The following is a 25,567-nucleotide window of genomic DNA, read 5'->3' as shown; positions in this document are numbered from 1 at the left end:
TCGTTTTTATTTAGGCTTGATATTGGCACTACCATATTTTGATAAATGCATTAACTCATCTTGTCTTTTATTACTTAAACACCTGTCAAAGATAGTTGCAGTTCGCAAAAAGCTCTCAGAAACAAATTTAAAAAAAGATAAGAATTTGTGCAATTATTAAAACATGGTAGCGCCAATATCATTAGCCATTTTATTTATTTTTTGCGTTTTTTTTTTTATGATTAATGATTTTCTGTATCGTATGTTTTTCTTCTATTGGGAGATTGATGGTGGCAAAGGTCTTGGGTTTTTTGCAGGCTTTCCAGACCATTAACCACTCTCTTCTGACAACACTCACATGGCTAAAGACCCACCTACATTATCATCCCACATGGAAATGGGAGAAGAGACCAAACCAGATCTGACCCACCACATTTTCCTCTTTCATCTCCATTTAACTTCCCATGGAATCTCTTACTATCCTTGGATGAAAAGAACCATCAAGAATATCAGCTCTTCATTCTTCATCAGATTCATATTCATATATTGCATGCCCTCTGCCCACTTTCTTTAAGAAAACCAAACAACAACCACTACATCGTTTTTCTTTGTCTTCTCACAGGAAACCCAAAAAAAAAATAAAAAAATCATCTCATGGGTTTTTGAAGAAAGCAGTGTTGAGTATTTCTTTGAAGCCCAAGAAAGAATTTATTATAGGGTTGTGTAAAATTTGTTGTGGGTATTGAGAAGAAAGAAGAAAGCAGTGTTGTAAAATTTATTATAGGTTTGAGACCCAACGAAGGAATTTGAGATTTTTTTTTTGGGTTGCAGAGAGATTTTTATGAGATTTAAACCATTGGTGTTTCTGACCTGGAATTGGTTGGAAACATATGGATTTCTTAATTGAAGAGGGAGGGATTGAATGGAGACTTCATGTTGTGGGTATGTAGATTTCTTGTGTTGATATATGTAGGTTGTGAAGATTTGATTTACTAATTTTAGGTAAGTTTTAATAGAGCCAAATTCTGTTTTGGATAATGCCTATCCGTGTGATATAAGATTTCCATTGAGTACTTTGATTTGGTGGGTGATAAAAGCTTGAATTATGTTTTGGGCTTCAAGGGAAGGACTAGGATTAGGGGTTTAAAGTTTCTGAGAAGCCCCCATCCTGAGTAGGAGAAAATTGATGATTGTTTTAGGTTGTAAAACATAGGGCTTGAGCTTTAGATAGTTGAAGAGAGGAGGAGAGGATGTCGGCGAAAATTCTTCAGGCATTAACAGATGAAAACCCTGATTTGCGCAAGCAAATTGGATGCATGACTGGGATCTTTCAGCTCTTTGATCGCCACCATTTCCTCACAGCTAAGCGCCTCAATGGACAGAACCACAAGAGGGTTCCTTCAGGTACCTGTTTAACTGATTTTGCCCTGAAATTTAAATTCATCCCTGTTATTTCAACATGGGTACTTCTCTATTTGTTAAGATGATTAGTAAAGAGTCCTCTTTAATCTTGGTTGGTGAGGTTGCTTGAGTTTATTAATTTCTATTTTGAATGCATGAATCCATCTTGTCTGTAAGCTTCTGATCTATTTTGTATCAGCAGAATCTGACACAGGTATCGATTTCAAAATCGGCAAACGTCAAAAAGAAAGATTAGTGAATTCGTCGAAATATTATCAATTTTCAAAATTTAATTTTTCTAATAATAATACGGTTATATCAAGTAATATATTGAAAATTTTAATAAGTGAAGTAATATACTGTTTAATTTTGATATAAACAGCTTACTGTTAGGATGGATAAAATTCAAAACATTAGATAATTGAAAAGGCTACTGATATTGGCACTACTATGTTTTAATAATTCCACAAACTCAGCTTGTCTCTTTTTCTTTAATTGGCTGCTATGAACTTTTTAGGAACTGTAATAAACCTTTGACAGTTTTTTACATAAGAAAAGACAAAACGAGTCCTATGGGTACTGATATTGGCACTACCGTGTTTTAATGATCGCACAAACTCAGTCTTTTTTCTTTAATTGGCCTCTGAGAGCTTTTGGCAACTTTTCAGCTGTTCAAATAATAAAAGACAAAATGAGTTAGTGTAATTATCGAAACATTGTAGTGCCAACATCACAGCGTCATAAAATTGTAGTATAGCACTATAGCATTTAGAAAAAAAAAACAGATATTAAAATATTTTAACAGGATTAGTAGTATTTAAAAGTGTAACGGCGAATCCTGACGTATTGGAATATGAAATGTGTCCTACATGGGCTACTTCACCGGTTCAGAAGAATCCGTGTAACATATCTTCTGATGGAGTTCCAAATCATGTATCCAATAAATGCAGCCTTATAGTTTATACCAATTGATTGAGTGATCTTTGAATGGATGGAACATCCTTCTATTTCTCTATTTAACTTTCTTCGCAAAGTAGAAGTCTTAGCAGTTCATGAAGAAATTCGAGTGTCCTGTGGTGGGCACTTTTTCCTTGTTTTTTTTTTTTTTTTTTTTAAATGGTACTTTTGCCTTGTTTTTTTACAACTAGAGAAATGAATAAAACATGCTCCAATATCTCATAGGAAAATGGAATTCCTGTTTTGCACTAAACAAGATCTTTGATTAGGAACATAATACCAGTCGCATTCTATTCCAAACTTTGTTTCTAGACTGATTATAATTTTATTTTGCTACAGGTCATTCCCACGTGAATAGCGGCAATTTTGGGGCAGAGGCAATTACATGTTCTCCACAGAAAGAAACTGTAAGAATTGCTTACACTAAAAAACCGGTGACTCATATTGTAACTCGGTCGAGTCGCCTTGGCTTGGCCAGGCTCCGAGTACTGTGTCAAAAGATTGATTTTATAATCCAGTGACTCAGCTCTCAGCTGAATCAGACTCCGAAATCAAATAACAAGTTTCTGAATGGATTCCAAGTTTTTGAACAATATTTCTGAGTGTCTATCTCTATCATTCTGCTAATATTTATAACCATGTGTCTTATTATTGCAGGAAAAAAGCTTGAGCAAGAATCCAAATGAAAATCAACCAACCTCTTTTGAGTCATCCAGAGCGTCTTTATCATCTTCATCTTGTTCTTCTCCATTTTCTTCTCTTGACTGTAACAAAACAACCCAACCGGAGGCTTATTCGTTTGAGCGAACCAATTTTTCAGAGCACTCCTTAGGGAATCCACAGAAGTTACAGAATCCAAATGTCGATAGCGGATCCAATAATTATGCTCAGTCTGGACAGCAATCCCTTGATATCCGGGACATTGTCAAGGACTCCATCTACAGAGAAACACGTGGACTATCCGTTAAAACTGCAAGCAGAGATGAAATGGTGAATCATAATTTGAAGCATGGAGACTCCCCAAGACCTTTGAATCTATCCAAATCTTTGGATGGATCCAATGTGGTTGGAACAAATGGAAAACCCCGGATGCCTGTCGATATAAATGAATCACTCAGAGTTCTTTCAAAACTTAAAGAGGCGCCCTGGTATTTTAGCAAAGCCAGAGAACCATCACGATCTCTATGTGATGCAAAAGATGCATCTTTGTTTTCAGGATCAAAGGATGCTCCTCGGTTCTCATATGATGGGAGAGAAATACCTCGGTCTTCTTTTGATTCCAGAGACACCTACAAATCCACCACTAAACTTAGAGAGCTCCCAAGACTGTCATTGGATAGTAGAGAATGTTCCATGAGGAGTTCCAACTTAGACTCAAAACCAAACCCCATTTTAAATGAACCGCGAAGGAGCAATTCTGACCAAAATAATTCTAATAATGGAGCTCTGAGTCCACAAGAATTGGGAAGTTACAAGCGACCCCCTAGTGTTGTTGTAAAACTTATGGGGTTGGAAACACTGCCTAATTCAAGTTCAGAAGAAGACTGTGATCTTTATTTCGGCGCGAGAAACAGTAACTCCTCTAGACTATCAAAATTGACTGAAGAAAGCAAGCAAGATCGAATGTCACGGTCCCCAAAGAGCTCCCTCAAGGACCCTGTTTTGCCACAACTAAGAAACCCTCACTCTGTCACAAAACCTATTTCTGCTTCAAGGTTTCCTATCGAAACCGCTCCATGGAGGCAGCAGGATACAGGTCGTAGTACTCAGAAAACAGCATTCAAAAATCGGGAAGCCCATGCAAGGTCATCAACTTCCCAATCAGTTTATAGTGAGATTGAAACAAGATTGAAAGAGCTTGAGTTTCAGCCATCCAATAAGGATCTAAGAGCTCTTAAACAGATATTGGACGCAATGCAAGCAAAAGGGCTTTTAGAAACCAGGAAAGGAGAAGATCAAACTTCCCACATTATGATTCAGAAAAATTCCAGTAGCCATGATCAAACAGGGCCTCCTCAGAATGTGAGATCAGCAAACAGGCGCAACCCACCGAATAATAGTCGCTCAATATCTGCTCCCATCATAGGAAACAGTTCTCCAAGGGCTTTTGAATCTCCAATTGTCATCATGAAACCAGCAAAATTCATCGATAGGTCTAGTTCTTCTGATGGTTTATCGGGTCTTCGTAAGTTTAGGAATGGGGATTCTGTTGATAGCAAAAAGATTTTAGTCAATAACCGTGCGGTGGGTATGGACACAAATCCTAAGCTTAGTCTGAAAGAGCCTGCTAATCAGATACTGACTACCTCGGAGAAGAAAAACAGGGGACGGAGTGAGGACAAGAGTTCACAGAAACCTCGTTTACGGCCAATACAATCCTCATCCACGACCCAACATTTACCTAGAGAGAATTCTGGAAATCCAGCAAGGATTTCAGGTTCTTTAAGCCCACGGACGCAACAAAATAAGCTCGATTTAGAGAAGAGATCCCGCCCTCCCATACCTTTATCAGATTCGAGCAAACCCACTAGGCAATCTGTTAGACAACAAACTGAATTAGGTTCTCCAGGTGGCAAACATAGATTGAGATCAGCCCATGTGCAGCCAGCTGATGACCAATCAAGTGAGATTAGCAGTGGAACGAGAAGTTTTAGTCATCAGGGGGACGAGATTTCTTTGCAATCTGATAGCAACATTAGCTTGGCATCACAAACAGATATAGAAGTGACGAGTGCCTACCAATCTTCAGAAATGTATTGTCCTTTCTTCCAACAAGGCATCCAGAGTCCATCTGGCAAAGTTGGCAATAACACGGTTTCACGCTCAAGACAAAAGGTTTGCTTTTGCTTAGGATGCATTCCTGTTTGTTCTTTATTTTCTGCTCACTTGGTTAATATATGTTTTTTTGTTGCCGGTTTTCTCCAGAAATCTCTGTCAAGTTTGAGTGAAGATGGTTTGTCGGCAGAATTCACAATTGTTGCGCCAGAACAACCGAGCCCCGTCTCTGTTCTTGATGCTTCATTTTACAGAGATGATTTACTGCCTTCTCCGGTGAATAAGATATCAAATGGTTTCAAAGGTAAGGTTTTGAACTCTGTAAATGTTTCTATTGTTTGTACAATTACTAAGTGTAGGCACTTCTAGAAATTACAAGTGTATGACTGCTGATATAGTGATATGGTAGGAAATTAATATCTTGATTATATAATAACAAAAGCGTTTAGGGTTTGTTTCCGGCTTTCCGCTTCTTCTTTGCGTCAACAAACATTAGTAGAAGGCTTCATTGTATCTTCGAGGCAAGTTCGCGGATCCCTTTTGCACATCAAATACTCAACTGGTGGGACGAATAATGTCTTGAGGAAAGTGATGTCAAGTAGCGTGCCTTGAAGCAAAGTCACTTCCATTTTCCAAAATAGTAAATATATGCATTCTATTGCCTCCCATACCCACCTACTCCTTGCGGCTTCTAATAGCTGGGGTTACGAGGACTTGTAATGTGGAATTTGTTCAGTTATCACAACAGTAAACATGAAGCCTTATGGTTATGCATTACCATCTTGATTTCTCTCATATGAAGTTATTGTATTTAACCTTTTTTTTCTTTCATGATGGATGGGGTACAGTCAAGGAATATGTTATGATGTTATCTATGCAGGTCAAGTGACCTGTAACCCAAGACCCTGCCATACTCTTGCCATTGCACACAATTGGTACCTATTTTACTTCGAAACAGATACGGGTGGGTCACTTTTACCTTGGAATCAAGTCAGGTTTGGGTTAAGTCTTTTATCAATTTTTAGCAAAGTCTCAGCCCAGCCCAACCCAAGCTTCACCCCACTACATTTGTTTCCATAGCAGCTATGGTGACCTGGGAAATCAGATGCACCAAAACTTTCATAGTATTAGACATCATTAGAAAATAGAATATGTATGTAAATGAAAATTTTTATTTGGGGAAAAAATTAAATGCTTACCATTTCTTTGAATTTTCTTTCTTCAGATGATGAAACTCGAAATCCTGACAACACTTGCGGTGAAGATGGCTGGAACCGAATGGGTCTCGACCGCTTGTCTGACAACACACCGGCGAATTTCAGCTCTGAAATCGACCAAAAGAAATTGGAGAACATTGAACACCTAGTTCAGAAGCTCAGAGGATTAAATTCATCCCATGACGAGGCCACTACAGACTACATTGCATCGCTATGTGAAAATACGAGCCCGGATCACAGATATGTCTCTGAGATACTACTAGCATCTGGTCTCCTACTCAGGGACCTCGCGTCTAGTCCAACACCAATTCAGCTCCACCCATCTGGCCACCCCATTAACCCAGACTTGTTCTTCGTCCTCGAGCAAACAAAGGCTAACCGGCCTTCAAAATCTGAACCCAAATACAAAAATGACCTACAGTTGAAACCCGACAGGGAGAAGCTCCATCGAAAGCTTGTGTTTGACAGTGTCAATGAAATTCTCATTAGGAAGCTTGTATTGCCAAGTCAGACCGAGCCATGGCTCCAACCTGAGAAACTTACAGGGGCTAGTACCCCAAGTGGGCAGAAACTTTTGAGAGAATTATGTTCAGAGATCGACCGGCTCCAAGCATACAGATCGGAAGGTGGCCATGAAGAAGATGATGACGGGTTTCGATCAATTTTAAGGGAGGATTTGATGCGTCGGGTGGAGAGTTGGAAAGATTTTCGTAGGGAGATTTCGGGTGTGGTGTTGGACATTGAGAGATTGATTTTCAAGGATCTGGTGGATGAGATTGTGAATGGTGAGCCATCGACACAGCGAGCCAAACCGAGTAGGAGGCGAAGGCAGCTGTTTGTTAAGTAACTGAAACTATTTTTTTTTTCTTGTCTCAATTTTTTTCTTCTTGTTGAAATATAATTGTTGATAGAATTGAAGTTCATTTGTAGCTTTTTTATATATAGAGCTTGTACAAATATCTACTTTACAAACTTAAACATGCATACTTATTTACAATAAATACATGACAGTTCTTTTCTTCCCAACAGTCTTTCTTTCATTCCTTGTTATTTCAAACTGCCTGTTTAGAGAAATACTGATAAACTGATAGTTGCTGATAGATTACATGGCTTCGCATTTACAGGGCAAAAGGTCATTTGATTACATGGGTTCACAATTTACAGACAAAAGTTCATTGATAATCTGTATAATGAAAAATGCTAAAAAGAAAGGTGGCTGTTAGGCTCTTCCTTAACAATCATCTTTTGGGTCCTCGTGTTCCACGACGATACAATCATATTCGTTGATCTGATAGTTTGCGGGTTAGACCACCTTGATCGGATGATCTGGCCCCTTGATTCATGGAGAGCAACTGAGACCGCCCTTATCGGATGCTCCTAGCCCCTTGATTAATGGAGCCTTGTTTAGAGTTCCCTCATGATGCTCTACAAGATCAAGGGACTTAATTATACACACATGTCCTACGTGTGCATCGAATCATGGTTCAAAAGCTTAAATTCTTTTTATCAGATGATCATGATTAATTAATCTCAATGTACCAATCATAATTTTTTTTTTCAACTTGGAGATTATCTAGCAACCCAGGCCAGCACCTTACGGTTTACTGAAAAGAACAGTTTTTTTATAGGTAAGCTTGGGTTAGGCAAGACCCCTTCCGGTATATTAATGTAATAAAATATATTACAATCAAGAGCACAAAGCATCACCCCTATCCCTAGAGACCATAACTAAAAGAAAGGGGAACAAAGGAGCTCAGGCGAACCAAATTCTTCGAACTGACCCTATAGACAATAACTAGGAAAAACAAAGAAACTCAACAATCAATGGGTAAGTGGTGAGTTATAGGCTAGCTTGATGGGTGCATATTGGGATCGTCCTCATCTCGTTTTCCTTGTTATCAGCCTCTATCACATCCTCTTCAGAGGATTTGAAGAGGATTGTGAGTTTTCAATTTCCTCGGGGGCAAACTTCTTAGCTTGACCTCCAAACCCAAATACAAAAACAAACATATTAACCTTTTCCTCTAAAGCCACCAATGACCAATGCCAATGTTGAGGTGGATTGAATAGTTGTGGATGCAGGCTCGCAACTTTCAATGTCCTCTTAGTAGTTTTCTGTGTTAGATTCTTCTCAAGGAGCAGGCATGGGTGGATATCAATATGGGGTATAATATGGTGCTGTTTATGGAGCGTCCATTGATATAAAATCTCAAGACTATGGGTTTTAATTTTGTTTCTCTTTTTCCTTTTCTTAATTAGAGCGTCTTAAGTCAAAATGTAGAAAATCCAACCTAGTAACTGACGAACCTTTTGGGCACCTTTGGCTACAATGAATTTATTTTCATGATAAATTAGCTTCTTCATGTGGTGATCGTTTGGCGGCCATGAATTTATTTTCATGATAAATTAGCTTCTTCATGTGGTGATCGTTTGGCGGCCATGAATTTATTTTCATGATAAATTAGCTTCTTCATGTGGTGATCAAGGCTGGGAGAGGGATTTGTTTTCCGGAATACGAGAGGAACCCAGCCATAAGAACCAATGATTTGGCTAATTGTCTAGCCAAATTCAGAGCTTCTAGCGGCTTATTGTACAAGGGCCAATACCCCCAAAGTGCACTTTTAATCTGTTTCTAATTTAATAAAATGTTATATTTATGAGCAATGATAGATGCAAGGGCGGCCTTGCATAAAGGGCCGGAGAAGGACCCTTGATTGGTTCCACATCGTTAAGTGTAAACGGGAATTAATAATAACACAGGAATTAATAAGGGAAGACAGACAGATCCGAGATTGAGGTATGAAAAGTGCCAAAGCTTCCATGGCCAACAAATCACAACTTTGAGTCCCCTTCACCAATAAAATCTCGATAAATCCTTGAAAATACAAAGATGAGACAGTGATGCTCTAACTTCACTTCTACCTTGTTAAAATCCATCACTAGAGAGTTCTACCTTCGTGGTCCTTAGAGATAACCCTTACTCATTTTTAAAAAAAATTAACCCCTGTGAAACAGGGGTGCTTTTATCATTTTATTGGAACAGTTTTCTAGTATTTTTTATTTTTTTTGGTTATCCAGCCCCCACTCTGGAAAAACAGGCTGAGAAGAAGACCAGAGTCACATTATTATCTGCTACTAGACAAAGGCTATTGTTGGAAGGTGGCACTACAACAAGACCAAAATCATCACCCTACCTGTTTTTTCCAGTTCACATGCAAAGCTATCAGTTTTCCAGCACTTCTGGCAAACACCCATGACATTGGCACAGGCTGTAAGACCCATGGCAGTGTGGACCCACTTCATACCTTACAATTTCAGATAAAAAATGACACTCGCACGCCCAATGGACGCAATCAAATCTGTTGATCTAACCAGCAATTGCGAACACCTTGATCTGGAACCCAAAAATGATATGTAACTGTGTTTTTTTTTTTTTTTTTTAAGAAGAGGACAATATATTAATAAAGCCAATAATGGCAATCAGTACATGGGGACAAGACGTCCCCCAAATATATCAGACCTTACATGAGATCCCATTACAGATCAAGGGGGCCTTGAACTGAAACAATGACAGACTCCCGGTCCACCACTTCCCGCGCAAGTTTGTCCGCCATCTCGTTAGCCGATCGGTGCCGGTGTTGTAATTTTGGACGAATCAGAGTAACCAAGTCCCTGATATATAACCGAGTGTTGTATCACTCTTATGATGAGTGCAAGTGAGGTAGCATAACATAAGAAACTGCAGGGCATGGAGTTCTTTTAATTACTGCAACTAAGAGCATCTGAGGTCTCCCATAAATGTCCCAAGTGATTGCAAATTGGAATTTGCTGGAACCAGCTAAGTTACTCAATAGGCTTTATTGTAGCAGAACAGAACTTTAAAAACCTAAAAATCAGGTCTTTATGGTGAAATATGGTAGCAACTGTTGGATCTCTTCTTGTTGACTGGTTAGAGAATAGGTGGTTTTGAGAGAGTTGGTTCAAAGCAAGAAATAAAGAAATGGTTTTTTGCACAACGATGAGAAGAATGATCTACTACCAAAAATCCTTGAGTGAAATATAGTATTTGAAGTGAGGTTCCACTAGACCTGATAGTGATGCTGGAATTATTTGGTCCCCCAAGGCTGCGGCTTGCAATGACTAAGTTTCACTGAGTGTCAAATATGCAAGCTATGTAAACTGTAATAACATTAGCAACGATGACATAAGTAGAGTAAATAGTCTCTTTCCCATGCTCACTACAGAATGCCATGGGACCTGCTATAACAATGACACCCTTAAGAGCCCCAATTAAAGCATTCTCTCATGATGGTTAGGAATCTTCATGGTCTCACGCTCCACTCCTTTGCAAGTTGATCAGCGGAGTCATTTGCAGGCCACCTCATATATAAGAACTTTGGGTTTAGAATTTAGCACATGACCTGAACTTCAGCAATAATATTTGCTCGGCTCAATGGTCTCATTGCCTTGCAACTAGTCCACAATATGACGTTTGCTGAATCACCTTCAATAATCAAGACATGTCTACCTTTCACAAACCATTTTAGCCCCCAAAGGAGGGCTTTTGCTTCGGCCTCATTGGATCTACAAATCCCTGCTTGCCCATAAAAAGATATGGAATGATCGGCGTTGTCACGGAAAAAGCCACCAATACCACCATTTAAAAAAAAAAAAAAAAACGCCACCAATAACGGAAGGGCCTGGGTTGCCCTTTGCACTGCCATCAAACTTCAATTTAATCCATCCGAGCGGTGGTGGACTCCATTTCGGCGTTATCTTAGCCTATCTATCTCTCTTTCTCGATTTTCCTCCAATTACTCGAGACTTCCCCGAAGGAGTATTGCCTCTGAAATTATTCCTCACATGCGACAAGGTCGATCTTGAAGTCCATTATTAGAAATTATAAGGTGCCTGAGCAGCCATGCTCAAGCAAGAGGTAAGACGAGCATGCCGCCCTTGATATTTGATCCAAGGGCAGCATCTTAAAAAATGTGCCGCTGTTGGATCAAATATCAAGGGCGGTGCCTCTTGCACAATCATGCCCAGTTGGGCACCAGATAAAAACTCATTCTTCCCAGTCTCCTCGTTTCTTCAGAGAAGTGGCTGTTTCTTTCCCCCCAAATGTGCCAAATAAGGGTGTCCGGTACCACCCTTTAGAGGATTCGCTTCATTTTTCCAAACAGGCAGTTTATCCAATGAAGGATTGTGTTCTTTACCGATCTATGTAACACCCTTCCAAAGCTTCTAATGAATGCACTCCATATCCTGAAGGAAAACTGTCAATGTAAAGACACATGATTCCTCTCGTCAACCTGTACAAAAAAAAAGTATATTAGGAAGTAACACCATACTTCAGGAAACAAAACAATCAACAAACACACAAAATTCTTACTTGCTATGAATGCTAGGGATTCCCAAGAAATCACATCTCACTAGGGGTGCAACTCGGGCCTGATTGGGTTGGGTTGAGGTAGACCTGAAGGAGCCTGCCCTAACCCGACATGACATGAGCCCTAACCCGAGGAAGGATTAACCCGAACCCTAACCAACACACCTCCAACCTGAGCAACGATATGAGAATAGGAGTAGCTTAGGGACGAGATCTTTACCTAATTCCTCGATTTCCAGCAATGGGGTTGGAGGTGCGGGCATGGTGACCATGAAGTCTAGACATGAAACTCTTGCCATCAGATATGGCAGACATGGGATGGTCTTCTCCGTTTTGCTATTGAAGCTTTCTAGATTACAACATTTCCAAATAGAACAAAATACAAGATTCAGAAAATCCCATCTCTCGCAATGGCGGTCAATGGTGGGTTTTTTTAAAAAAAAACGATACCAATTTTATTTCAATAAAGGGTGTACAAAACACTAGGGACAAGATGTCCCGGTGAAATACATGCATCCATTTAATCGAATTTACATCAGTCCATAGATACCAGCCCCTCCCCTCTTCGTTCAGAAAAATGAACAATCACATCCGGGAGGCTCACACCCTCCTTGGCCAAACGGTCCGCCACATAATTTGTTGTTAGACGACGGTGCACAAAGGAAGGCCCAATACAATGAATTAAATCCCGAATCTCATCGATAATTATTTGATAATTGGTCCCACACATCGATTGGTAGCCCAAAAAATAACATTTGATGAATCTCCCTCCACAATGAGAGGCCCAAGACTGTGACTCAAAAACCATCGAAGACCAAATAATAAAGCCCGTGCCTCCGCTTCATTGGAATCGCACTCTCCGGCCGGACCGGGGAAGGTCATGATTTTAATCCCATTTGAATCTCGTAATACTCCGCCAATCCCAGCCGTCCCCGGGTTACCCATCGAGCTTCCATCGAAATTGAGTTTCAACATACGGGCATCCGGTGCACTCCAGCGAGGTTTGATACTGTTTCTTTTTTCGCTTTTCAGACAACACCGTCGCTCCATTTCCCAAGATGTGAGTTATCAAATATGGATATCCCCTCTTCCCATGGCCCCACGAGATTATGGCAACGATAATTGGAAGGCATATGTATTGACTAGGCTTCGACTTGCTTTTGAAAATTCTCTCATTCCTCTCCCTCCAGAGAAACCAACTTACGGCGTATGGAATGGAGTTCCTTAATTTTTGTCCGGTACATCCATTAAAAGCACTCGGCCAATTGATAATAGTTTTCGAAATACTACTATGAAGTACCCATTGCATCCCGAAAAATCTTATCACTGGTGGGGTTTTGGGTGGGGCAAAGAGGTTTTGAAGATGGTGGGGTTTGGTCGAAGAAGACTGATTGCTTTTGGGTAGGATGGGGGTGGGGAGTCTGGAGAGAGACTCATTTGGGATTTAGGGTTAAAGAATAGGTTTTATAGCTCTCAGCCCTTTTACGATTTTATCCTTATGTTATTCAAAATGAAAACTATGTCTCAGTAAAAACCTAAAAAAATGAAAATCGGGTTTTGTGTAGGGTTGGGTTGCCTAACGCCTCAACCCGAACCTGACCCGAAATTATTTTGGGTTAAATGTTTCCAACCCTAACCTGACCCTAGGAAATGCCAACCGAGCAGAAATCTGGTTGAACCCGTCGGGCTCGGGTTCGAGTTGAGCCCGACCCAAGTTGCACCCCTATATCTCACATCGTCTTTAGCCAACGTAGGAAGATCTCTCCAATGCCAAAAAAACATTATTTTTCTCACACTACAAGTACTGTTAGCAAGGATAATACGAGGATAAAATCAAGGATAAGCAATGTGCCATTGATCCGTAACATGGTTACCCACTCTAAACTGATGTGTCATTTTAGGCTTCAAATGAAGGATAAGAGAGTGAAGCTCATGTCAATAGTCAAAAGTGCAAAGGCTTTACAATATCTAAGGCCAACAAGAATGCTTCTAGCTTCTGCCTAGATATTGTTTCCCATATCATAATAATAAGCTAGGGCAAGCCAAATATGGAGAGAATGAATTGACAAGCATTTTTTCCCTGGATATTGTTTCCCATACCATAATAATAAGCTAGAGCAATCCAAATATGGAGAGAATGAATTGACAAGCATTTTTCCCTAGGTAGTCATAACTTTAATTAACAAACTAATCAGCTTAGAGGAACCCACCATCCACCAATTGCATCTCTCAATCCATATCTCCCAGGTTATAAGTGAATGGACCTTCAAAGCAAAACCAAAAGTTGACTTACTTTTCCGCTTGGATAACTCGAACCATTGAAGCAACATAGCGATAATGGATTGGTTCTCAAGAAGAGGCACTGCAAGATAGAAAGAAAAGCGATACCATATAGCTCTCGCCACATCGCTCTCAATGAATACCGATTCGGCTCATCTTCCACTTGTGATTCGAGAAGGATATGGCTGCTCCCTTCGAGAAGGATTTTCTTTCTGAGTACGGGTGCATCCATAGAAAACGATTTGTTGCCACTGAAAGGTCAAAACTATAAAAATCTTCTCCTTCACAAGCCTTTCAGAGGTGCAAAAATGTTAAGAAGTTTTGAAATAGCATCCATAACAATGCGATCCTTCTTATGGGGTTGAGTAATGGGTCACATCCTCGGCTCCAAGTTGTTCAGGAATAGTGATGTTGTGTTTCTAGACCCTCTGCCTTAGTAGTAATAGTCAGTTCTCGAACTGTTCTGTTGACAGAATTTCCCTGAAGCTCATGCAGACCTATGGCAGGATCTATCATATTGGCAGGAATTCCTTCAAAATTGCCCAATGTGCTCATCTTAGATTAGAAAATTTAGTACGCACCATATTCCTTGCAGATTCCCCGTCTCATTCTAGTCCTTATAAGCCTGTAGTCTCCACCTCGATCTCCTCGGCATCCTCTTTCGCCAAACGGTCAGCCGTGTCACTCGCTGAATTATCGTACATAAATTTCTTACTTCCGTGATGACATTAACCAATTCCCAAGGGCCCGAGGCTTTGTTCTGAGCCCATGCCAATACGTTTGATGAGCCACCTTCGATGATTAAAGGTCCGAATTGGTGTTTCACAAACCATCTAAAACACCCATAGTAGGGCCTCCGCCTCCGCCTCAAGGGGCCACAAATGTCGGCTGGACAGTAAAAGGATAGAATAAGATTGCCATTTTCATCTCGAAATATGCCGCCAATACCCGCTCTCTCCAAGTTTGATGCAGGAGCATCCCTTCCCCCATCAGCCTTGACATTGCTCTACTAGTGTAGTTATTGTTGTCCTTTGTATTACTTGTTTTAGGTGGCATTTTACATGTCCATTTGTGTCTTTGCATCTTAGAGGGGTATTTTGGTTATTTTTCTAGTACTTGTGGCATTTTAGGTATTTTGCATTAGAGAGTGTTGTATTAGTCTTTTTACATTGTAATTGCCTATAAAAAGCTATCTCCCTCTCATTTGTAGTTAGTTTTTGAGATTTGAGATTTGAGATTGTAGAGATTCCTCCTTTGGAGAGAAATTAGAGAGAGATTTTTTTCTTTTCTCTTTTATCCCTTGTATTTCTTGAAAATTGGAAATTGAGATTATGATTCTTCTAATCTTTTTCCCTTTTCTTCATCCAACTATCTTGTTTAATGCAAGATTAATTTCAGATATAGGTGTTCTTGCATCCCCTTGCAAGAAGAATCCAGATTTTTCACAGGAGATCATATCACTTTCCAGCGACTCCGACGATGCTTCCATGGCCACCTGCATCAAAGTGGTATCAGAGCCCAGTCGCAAGAATTTCTTAATTCTTGCCGGTCTTAGATGAAATTTGCAGAGATCTGGAGGAATTTGTGAAGAACTTTAGCAAAGAAGACAAATCTGTGAACTTTGCTCGTGTAAGTCCCTCTTTGGTGATAGTAGCTCATTACACATTTTTTGCATCCAAATTCACCTCAGGCTACAAGTGTGGTAAGAAAACTAATTTTTGTGGTTTGGAATCTAATAAGCACTGTAGTTGCGGAGAGAATTTATCGCCAAATTCAGGGTTTCAAAGTGAAAAACTGCTTTCTGCTATAGCAGAAGAATTTTATATAAAAAATGATCTCGGTCTAGAACTGTGTTGCTCTTTTCAAGATCTAAAACTACTACGTGATTCCTAATTTCACTTGGATTGAATCTCCTCCGGAATTCTTGATTTTCTAGTAGCTATTTTTTGAAGTAAACCACTTCCAATTCACTAATATATTTGGAGGTTGTTCGTCCAGATCCAATTGGTTTATGGATCGTGTCCTTTGTTCTGGATCCATTTTGATATCATAGCCTCAGATCTAATAAGAATGTCGAAGGTTAAGATGACATCATTCAGGGCAGAATTGGTCTACAATTGCATCGCTCCCTGAAAGGTCGATGAAAAGCATTTGATTTGCAAGGACGCAGTTTCTATTTTGAATTCTCTCACTGAGTAGCTGAGATCCCTGAACCTTTGTTTGTCTAATTGAAGCATCCAAGCCTGACAAACGATCCTTCTCTGAATTTCCAAGATCAATTCAATCTGCCTATTGTAATTGTAGAGAAGTATCGAGGATATTTTAGATCAAACAATTTTTTCTTTTTTCTTTTATGTTGGAGAGCATCTTCAGTGTGGAATTACATCTCCAAGGGATCAGATCAGTCAGCTTGTAGATCTTCTACGAGATCCAGGAATGGAGCTGAGGCTTTGAAGAAAATGAATAGAATTTCCCACCTTGATATTGTTGGTTTTGCCTTAAGAGAAGTGCTCGAAAACTCCTATTAGCTTTGGGATTTCTTCTTTCAAAACCTGATTTGAAGGTGTGTTACCCAAGTTGCTTGGAGTTTTTGACAAATTGTGAAAGTTGCTCAAACCACTCGCAAACGAGAGTTACCTAGCAGTTGAGAAACTACATGACATCAACATTACAATAGTCTTCATATTGCTGGAATGACCTTCTCGGTAAGGTATAATAATGTCCACATGTTCAGTTGAAGATCCAACTTGTTCAGGAGGTGACATTTGGCCTTTGAGCTTGCAAGTTTCAATTTCTTTTGGAAGGGACATTTTGCCTTTGAGCCAACTTTTGGAAGTAAGGCTGCCAATTCATCCTCCACTTGTAGATTGGAGGATAACAAGTGTCCAAGGCAGGGCAAGCTTCAAGTACAAAAAATTATATTAAAAAGGAATCAGTTTAATATTGAAGTTTTGGATCTCAAATCCTGGATAGTAGCAGCTTTATTAGCTGAAGGTCGTACAAGAGCAACTTGCTACCTCAAGCATTTAGGAACTGCAGCCCCTACTATCATCAACACATTATTCTCAGTCCTGTACAGCTAGATCGATTCGTTGATGAAGCTTGTGATTCTGCGGCATTTACAGACCAAAGTTCATAAGGAATTCTGATAGTTAGGAATACTTTGACATGGCAACACATAGTTCATATTATGAACAGTCCCTTCCCTTACATGGGAAATTCTTTCAAGAAAGGGAGTGGATTGACCATATAGAGGATGGCTATGAGAATAACTTTACACATCTACCTAGATACTCTTCGCGCGAGTATCATGATAGACGGATGGAGATTCCAGAGTTTTATTGGGGAATGGAAGACGAGGAGATCTTTGACTGGATAAACATTGTTGAGGAGATTTTCCGAGCCCAGAGAGTTCGTCTAGATCATCAGGTACCTTTGGCCGCTTCCAGATTCCGAGGCGAAGCACATACATGATGGCGTAGCTTACTACGTCGTCGACGAGAGATTGACAATTCTCCAATCTGGACATGGGATGAGATGAGGAAGGTACTTAAGCTTGAGTTGATTTTTTTATTTTATTTTTTTTGAATATTTTGAGTTGATTCCGTACTATTATCCGCGTTTGAGGCGACGGAGATCCAGGATGCCAGAGTCTATTCCATCGCCATCACCTCCGGTTCGACACGTTGTCACTCCTTCCACTACTTTCAGAGCAGTAGTGAGACGCATTGGTGTGGTATGCTTGATCATGACATGTGGAGCTGTCCGACTCGATGTCCACCTCCACCTATTGTTACTATATTTGATGTTGATGATGACCGACATACACAGTGTCAAGATACAATGGAGGAGATTGTTATCTTAGAGCCAGACACAGATGGTATTGAGCTTAGTGCTAGCGACGATGATGATGCTAGTGCTGAGACTATTGTTGGTGATGTTGAGACCGCCAGTGTTACTGATATTGTGGTTATGCCAGAGCATCCTGAGTCTGAGCCTATTGCCGAGATTGGAGATGCAGAGTCTATGGAGTTGACAGAGATTTCCGTGATCTGTGAGGCAGTTGAGATGCCTGTAGTTGCAGATATTACACACAAGAGGCATGAGGACACATACGTTACATATGGCCATACGGTTACCGAGGAGATATTGGGAGATGTCGATCATGTTGAGATGGTATTGCCTATCGCGTTTATAGCGATTTGGCATGGCGGGCCACTACTTCTTTGTCATTTCCAGTCGATCATTGGATTGATCCATATTACCACTACTCCATTCCGCCGTACATGCCGTGACAGACTGTTTTAGATATTTTTACCATGGTTGATTTTGATGGCCTTGTACCCCTACTAAGAAAGTGGGTCATTTACGTCTTTGACCCTGGCGGACACTTCCACTGGGTGAGCTGGTGGGGGAACTCGAGGACGAGTTCTTTCAAGAAGGGAAGTGAAAAAGATTAGAAGAATCCTAATCTCAATTTCCAATTTTCAAGAAACACAAGGGATAAAAGAGAAGAGAAAAAAATCTCTTTCTAATTTCTCTCCAAAGGAGGAATCTCTACAATCTCAAATCTCAAAAACTAACTACAAATGAGAGGGAGATAGCCTTTTATAGGCAATTACAATGTAAAAAGACTAATACAACCCTATCTAATGCAAAATGCCTAAAATGCCACAAAAACTAGAAAAATAACCAAAATACCCCTCATAAGATGTAAAGACACAAATGGACATGTAAAATGCCACCTAACACAAGTAATACAAAGGACAACAATAACCACTAGTAGAGCAATGTCAAGGCTGATGGGCGAAGGGATGCTCTTGCATCAAAGTTACCTTTAGAACTCCCATTGAAGTTGAATTTTATCCATCCAACGGGAGGAGGTTTCCACTTGGGAGAAACTGTTGTCCTCGGTCTTCTCTCCATTTTCCAATTCCTTAGAATATCGCCCGTTGTGTAACATGACAACTTTTTTGTTCCATCCCAAGTTCACATTGATTCCATTTATGATCTTCCCGAAGCGTCTTTTTCTTATCCTCAAATATGCAGTTGTTTCTTTGTTTCGACAAATGTCAAATGATAGCAAAAGGTAATAACCTACATAGGATTTGTCCCGTTTTGCCGAAAGGTCTGCTACACAATTGTAAGATAGGGCACACTTAAGGAGTCTAATTTCTTCATTCAGGTGCATGAGACATTTTAGATAAGTTTTATTTAGTTTTTACTAGGATCTACTTCCATTTCATGGTATTTATTATTCTAGATGTGGGGTTGTCCACATCAACTAGGGTCCCCACATCACTAACTCAAAGTACAACTTACTGCTTTCAATAAGAGCAAAGACTTACTATTCTTAGTAAGTATGAACCTCTCCTTGGCACATGTAAAGAGGAATTTTGTCTTGTGACTTCCCTCTTCTTTGCAGCAGTAATCTAAGGAGGAGGAGCTCTCTTCCCCCTCACCCCCTCTTGCGGTTTTCCTCTCTTCCTTCTCATTGCTTCCTTCATCTCCTATTTTCTCCATTTCACCTCCGCTCCTCTATTAGTCCTTCCCCTCCTTTTCTCCCTACTTACATCCGATATTCATTTTTCTCCCATTTTCACTCCAACCTTCCCAATTGAGTTTATTAACCATTGCCCTTTTCCCATTTTCTGCTTCTTACTTCATACATTTATTTCTCACATTTCTTATTCACCCTTCCCGGTTGGGTTTATAAATTGTTCCCCGTTCATCTTCTTTCTCCCTTTTATTAATCTTGATTTTTCCTGGATCTGGATCCCTTTTTCTTTTCTTGATCTAGATCTTTATCTTTCCTTGATTTTGATCTTTTATATATCTTGATCTTCCTAATTATTACCGTTTCTTAATCATGATCTTTTCTTAATCTTGATCTAGTATTGATCTTTTTTTATCTTGATCATTCTTTCCTTCATCTCTCCATGTCTTATCTGAGATAAATATTTCTTTCCTTCCCTCTAGCTTTCTCTCTTTCTCTTCCCAGACATATCTTGCAACAGACGATAAAGATTAGACATCTGACACATCACTCCCACATACTGGAGTACTAGACACCTTCACTTTCATTGTCAATAGCCAACCCATATTTCACTACCCCTTTGAACCGTTCAAAGGGTCCTTACATCCTTATTTTACCAAGATCAACCCTACCCTTGCCAATCATGACGCCTACCTTGTTTTACCATTCACTCATCATACCCTTATCCCTTGATACATCTTGTAAGTCAACTAGTTAGATTTCATAGATCTAATTATTGGGACAGATTTATAGTTGAGCCTCAACTGACATTTATTTCAAATTGAATAGTTACTTGTTGGGAATTAAAATATGGTACATGGAATAGATAATTTAAGTTCTATTTGAGATTGAAATTTCCATCCTAGAATTTCTTTAAAACCCTTTGTTGGTTTTGATTATTTTTTTTTATCGGTAATAAATCATTAATAATAAAAGAAGAATATACAAAGCCAGCTGAGCAGGTTAGCTAGAAAGAAACAAAGAAAAAGAAAACAAAACAACAGAAGGAACAAGACATCTCCATCATGGGGGGAGGAAATCGAAGAGGACAAGCTCCCTTCTATCAACTCCTTCCAGCGCCAATCTATCAGCTTCAGAGTTTGCCGACCCGCATACCTGACAGTAGCAAAAAGCTAGAATCTCCAACCCTATCCATAATCTCTTCTATCCAAGGGAGGAAGCGCCAAGGGGCAAACTACCGCCCTTCAACCATCTAATAACATTCAGGGAATCTCCTTCCACTATCACATTATCCAAAACCTAATTCCCTAGAGAACAGCCCTAACCTCCGCTTCATTAGAAACTGCTACCCTGATAGGACCAGATAAAGCGCAGAGCGTAGTTCGCCGACAGAAAAAACCCAGAGCGTAATTGCTGGTTTTGATTATTCATGTTATGTTTATGCTGGTTTGGAGTTGCATGTTGCCGTTATAATTGAAATATAACCATTTTATTGCTCTTAAATCCCTGAAAGAAAACCAATGAACCCTAGGTTTGCACTAAGGTTGGATGATGTACTCATTATTAACAGATGGTGAAAGAAGATAAAAATAGAATAAAAAAATTAACATGCTGATTGGTTTTTGACAATTCGAAAAATATTGTGCCACAAAATTGTTTCATTTCTGTGATGTGTGCAGCAGTAAGCTAGTCTTGCAATACTTCTTTGCGAAAATAAGATCAGTAAAAACATCATGGGAAAAATGTAAGTTTAGGGTAAGCAGAAGTGGAAATCACCTATCCATTCATTAATGGACCGTGGCAGAAGGAGAAGAGAGATATCTAATAAAAAAAATAACTGACCATAAACAGGTGCCATTGTGCAATGGGAACAGATATTGTCATACCTTGAACATGCATTAAGATGAAACCATATTAAATGCTCGAACATCATTCCCATTGAGTTCCATACCACTACAACAAGATGTAATTATGCTCCGATTACCCAAAACCCATTACTGCCACCAAATTTCTGAATAAAAGTACAATGTCCCATCGAGCAGACCAGCCAATAAATTAATTTACAACTGAGGAAGTTCATGTGGGTTTCCCATAGCTTCCTTAAGTATCTGCTCCGCTCTCCTTTTCTTGTCATCCCTCTCATCATCCCTTAAAACCCAAGAAGCTCTGTTCTCAACACTCAAGTTCTGTGCACTGAATGCCAAAGGAGTAGCTAAAGATTTCTTGTCAATCCCAACCCTAAAATGCACAGTAGGCCTCTTGTAGGGAAGAGACTTTCTCTCACTGTCTTCGGAATCACAAAACCCACTCTTCGCTGCTTCAATAGCTGGTGCAAATGTCTTGAGTACAGAAATTCTATTTTCCAGAACATCTTCATTTGAAAGCTTATCGGGAAGAATAACAGGTGACACATCTTTTTCCCAAAACTGCAAAGGTGGGGCAAGAAATGAGTTGCTCTCCACCACTTGTTTTGCCTTTCCACCATCACTTATGTCCATTGAATTAGGCAGCGCCGTTCCATTGCATGCCAAACGATGCTGCAAACTCAACAATGACTGCTCTGCCTTCCTCCTCTGTCTGGCCTGCTCAAGCTTATCTGTGCGAAGATCGGTCTCCCTTTCGTTCCAAACTGGCGTGTGTATATACGTGTGGGGATCCGGGAATGCTGGCAACCAATCAGGAATGTGTTTACTAGGTGGTGTTTCTCCAATTTGGGAGAAACTTGGGGTCGGTTTCCGGCCCCTCCGAACTGGAAAACGAGGCAAAGGGCGTGCAAATGGAATTTCCTCTGCCAAGTTCACAAACTGTGAAATCTCACGAACTGTTCCCGAACTCACAAGGCAGCGGTTGACATCCGACGCACCAGAGAATCCCTGAAAAGAACCCAAATCTTCCAAACCCTGAATAATGTCAAACACATTACACTCAGTCCTACCTGCCAGGTTAGCACAGAAATGCACAGTCCGCCCTAAATCAAGAAGGTACCGAATCGCGATATCTGAAAGAGCTTCAAGAGCAGATTGCTGGAAGCTCTGAAACCCCGTACCCTCACATATTTGAGCCACCGCAATCCTAGTAACCGCCCGTCCAAAATCATCACCACCACTATCCACTGTCTTCTTAGCTTCATTCTCGTTTTTTCTTCCACTCTCCCCACCTCCATCGCTCATATTCAAAGAATCATATCATTTCTACAGAACTAAAACCCTAAAACAATCGTTCACTCCATACAGAATCCGATTTAGGTCAAATCGCATCATTCCTCAGTGATTCTCCGTTTCAGGCTAGAATTTCCAAAGAAAAAACCTATTCCACGAAAAATTATTTACCGAATCCACGAATCACTCATATTCAAAGAATCATATAATTTCTACAGAACTAAAACAATTCCAGAATCCGATTTAGGTCAAATCACATCATTCCCCAGTGATTCTCCGTTTCAGGCTAGAATTTCCACAGAAAAAACCTAGTCCACGAAAAATCATTTATCGATTCCACGAAATCCTAACCCGGTGTTGCATTTCAAAGGAAATCGATTCCATGAAACCCTAAATCGTGTTGCATTTCAAAGGAAATAAGAGAAAACGAAAATCTTACAAAAAACAAAAGGAGAATATAAAAAAAATCACCAAAGGAGTTTATTTAATCCTTACCAGTAATTTCTTGCGTTTCGAATCGAATTCGCCATTGCGAGAGCTGAAGGTCCGAAAGAAGAAAATGAGATTGGAAGAGAAAGGAAGGAAGATTTCTCGCGTGGAAGAAAAAACGCAAATCGAAGGTTTCTAGGGTTTTCGGATTAGGATTTGGAACGAGGATAAAACCCTAACGAACATAAAAACACTCGTAAAACCCAAAGCAGGAGCAGGATCGCGAGAGTGTTAGTCGGAGAAATGTGGGAGAGAGAGGGAGAGGGTATTTATAGAGGTGGACCGATGTAGTAATAAGTCAGAGAAGTAGGGGTATTTATAGAGGTGGACAGATAAAGTGATAAGTGATAACTAATTAAGTCAGAGAAATGGTTTCCTCAGGAGAGAAAGATTGAGACTACTAATACTCCGTAATGGTAAGAAAAACGACCCTCATAATGACCATAATACCCCTGCCGGCGAGCTAAGTCCCAGCGCCGGATAATATGCCGTCGAAGTAGACTCTAGCCGGTAATAGTCAATAGATGGAACGTGGTGGCCAAAAAACCAAACCATAGCAGTATGCTTTAGAAAGTTCGGCAGCCTTCGGAATTTTGCTTGAATTTGGCATGCCATTCCACATTTGGTTACCAAAATAGCATTAGAATCCCTTTTACTCTCTTGAATGTTTCCCATATAATAATTGTTTGTATGGAGACATAGATTTCTTGTCCCCTCCTTTGTGACTTTTAAACTTGATTTTTCGAGCCGGTGCGTGCACACCGTCAACGACAAAGATAGTGGTGTTGTATCCTGGAGATAGGTCGTAAGAGATCCCGATTGCATCCAAGCGTGGTGGGGGCGATAATCTATTTTAAGGGTAGCGTTATTCTGTAACGTGTCTCTACCACTAAACTCTTTCAAATTTCTTTCATATTTGCTTTTATCTTTGCGTACAATTTACGGGTTCCTTTCTTTATTCCATTTCAATTACATATATCACTAGTTTTTTTGAACTAATCTATTTGACCCAAACTTTTATCCAACAAATACTTTAGTTGAACACCATGCCTAGTCATTCGATGAATCTATCTCTTGTTCTTCGAGCATATGCCGCACAACCAAACACTACTTGCACAATTCTCCGAAGTAATTCCAAGTAAATCAAAATGCTTGGCTCCTTCCTTTGACTTCCTATTCCACTACTCTCCAAGCCATCCCCATGGAACCAAACATGACGTGGGGTGTCTCAAGTTTGTCCGGCGACACATGGTGTTCTTGTCTCCTCTCAGTAGAAACCATCCAAAACATCACAAAAGGGGAGTAATGCTATGGAGACCAAGAGTACGATGACCTAACGACCTTAGCAACGACTGAACAAATGGGATCTCACCACAATATCACAAGTGATGTGAGCAAGCCTTTAAGTTTAGGAAATATCAACAAAAGGTAATTATTTTTTGCACACATGGCACTTTCTTATTGTTGGGCACTCCCATTGGTCGTACTCTTGGTCTCCATATCATTTTCCTTTTTTTTTGGAACAATGCTCTCTCTCTCTCTCTCTCAACCTTGGAATGACACCTCCTATAAGTACTCTAACAACCAAACACTACTTACCACTATTCTACAAGGTAAGTTCAAATAACTTGTTCTCCTCTGTGTCACTTACACCACTATCCTACAAGGTACCTGCCATCACCGTTCGCCGATGGGTTATTATATGAAAATTTAAGTATTTTATAGAGGTATTTAGGTCACTTTATCCTGAAATTGAAATCATTGGTGACGAACATAGGCCTCTTTCTTGTCATTTTGTACACGTGTCAATCCTTCTTTTTTTTCAAATAGAAACGGATTCCCGACTTCCTAGCAGCTCTCATAGTTTTGAATAGTTGTATTGACATTGAAACTGAGAGGCACATTGCAAGGTTTCTCACATGGATGTATCTCATGTGAATCACGGTGTTGTTGGACCCGTGGTGGATCAGGGTGTCTTAGTCGGAAAAGATAGTAATTTTATTTAGAATTTAAGGTCTGATCTTACTGCTAGTTTTAATCATCTATGGCAAGTTTCTATGGCGATTTCAGGCGAATGGCATATATCTGAAAATTTTCACTTGAAATAGGGGTATTTAGGGCCAAATCTCCATAAAACATACATGCTTAATGGCAATAATAATAAGGGAATTGCTAGGGTCCATCGCAAAAGGCATTTCGTGGCTGATCTGTCGCACGTCAGACCACCCACCTCGTAAATGAAGACAAAAGCAGTTCTCTTCATTCACGAGGTGGCTGGTCTGACATGCAACAGACCAGCTGTGAAATGCCTTTTGCGATGGACCCTAGCAATTCCGTAATAATAATAATAATAATAATACTAAGAGGTAGTCTAAAGTGAAGGGCGCCCTTGCATGGATAAGGGGAAAGAGCGCCCCCATTGGTT

The 25,567-nt window shown here is 40.0% G+C and overlaps 2 protein-coding genes across 3 annotated transcripts; one reads left to right on the top strand and one right to left on the bottom strand.

Moving 5' to 3' along the window:
* Nucleotides 1-256: 256 nt before the first annotated feature.
* LOC143846683 (protein LONGIFOLIA 1-like) lies at nucleotides 257-7,350 on the top strand. Its single transcript, XM_077355187.1, has 5 exons — nucleotides 257-1,383; nucleotides 2,677-2,744; nucleotides 2,995-5,172; nucleotides 5,263-5,416; nucleotides 6,338-7,350. The coding sequence occupies exons 1-5, from the start codon at nucleotides 1,230-1,232 to the stop codon at nucleotides 7,174-7,176; spliced, it is 3,393 nt and encodes a 1,130-aa protein (XP_077211302.1). The 5' UTR covers nucleotides 257-1,229; the 3' UTR covers nucleotides 7,177-7,350.
* A 2,387-nt stretch (nucleotides 7,351-9,737) lies between these two features.
* TAF8 (TBP-associated factor 8) lies at nucleotides 9,738-23,423 on the bottom strand. 2 transcript variants are annotated; one of them, XM_077355185.1, is made up of 3 exons: nucleotides 23,149-23,423; nucleotides 21,382-23,043; nucleotides 9,738-11,641 (listed from the first exon to the last, which is right to left on the bottom strand). In XM_077355185.1, the coding sequence occupies exon 2, from the start codon at nucleotides 22,663-22,665 to the stop codon at nucleotides 21,556-21,558; it is 1,110 nt and encodes a 369-aa protein (XP_077211300.1). In that variant the 5' UTR covers nucleotides 22,666-23,043; nucleotides 23,149-23,423; the 3' UTR covers nucleotides 9,738-11,641; nucleotides 21,382-21,555. The 2 variants fall into 2 exon arrangements, with proteins under 2 accessions (XP_077211300.1, XP_077211299.1); XM_077355184.1 differs by having other exon boundaries at nucleotides 21,382-23,423.
* Between the last annotated feature and the right edge of the window lie 2,144 nt (nucleotides 23,424-25,567).

Source organism: Tasmannia lanceolata, unplaced genomic scaffold (genome assembly GCF_043159265.1).
Source record: "Tasmannia lanceolata isolate RefF3 unplaced genomic scaffold, GAP_Taslan_0.1 ptg000015l, whole genome shotgun sequence".
Classification (NCBI taxonomy): domain Eukaryota; kingdom Viridiplantae; phylum Streptophyta; class Magnoliopsida; order Canellales; family Winteraceae; genus Tasmannia; species Tasmannia lanceolata.
The sequence above is the reverse complement of the archived record's forward strand: the minus strand, read 5'-3'. Positions and strand labels throughout refer to the sequence as shown.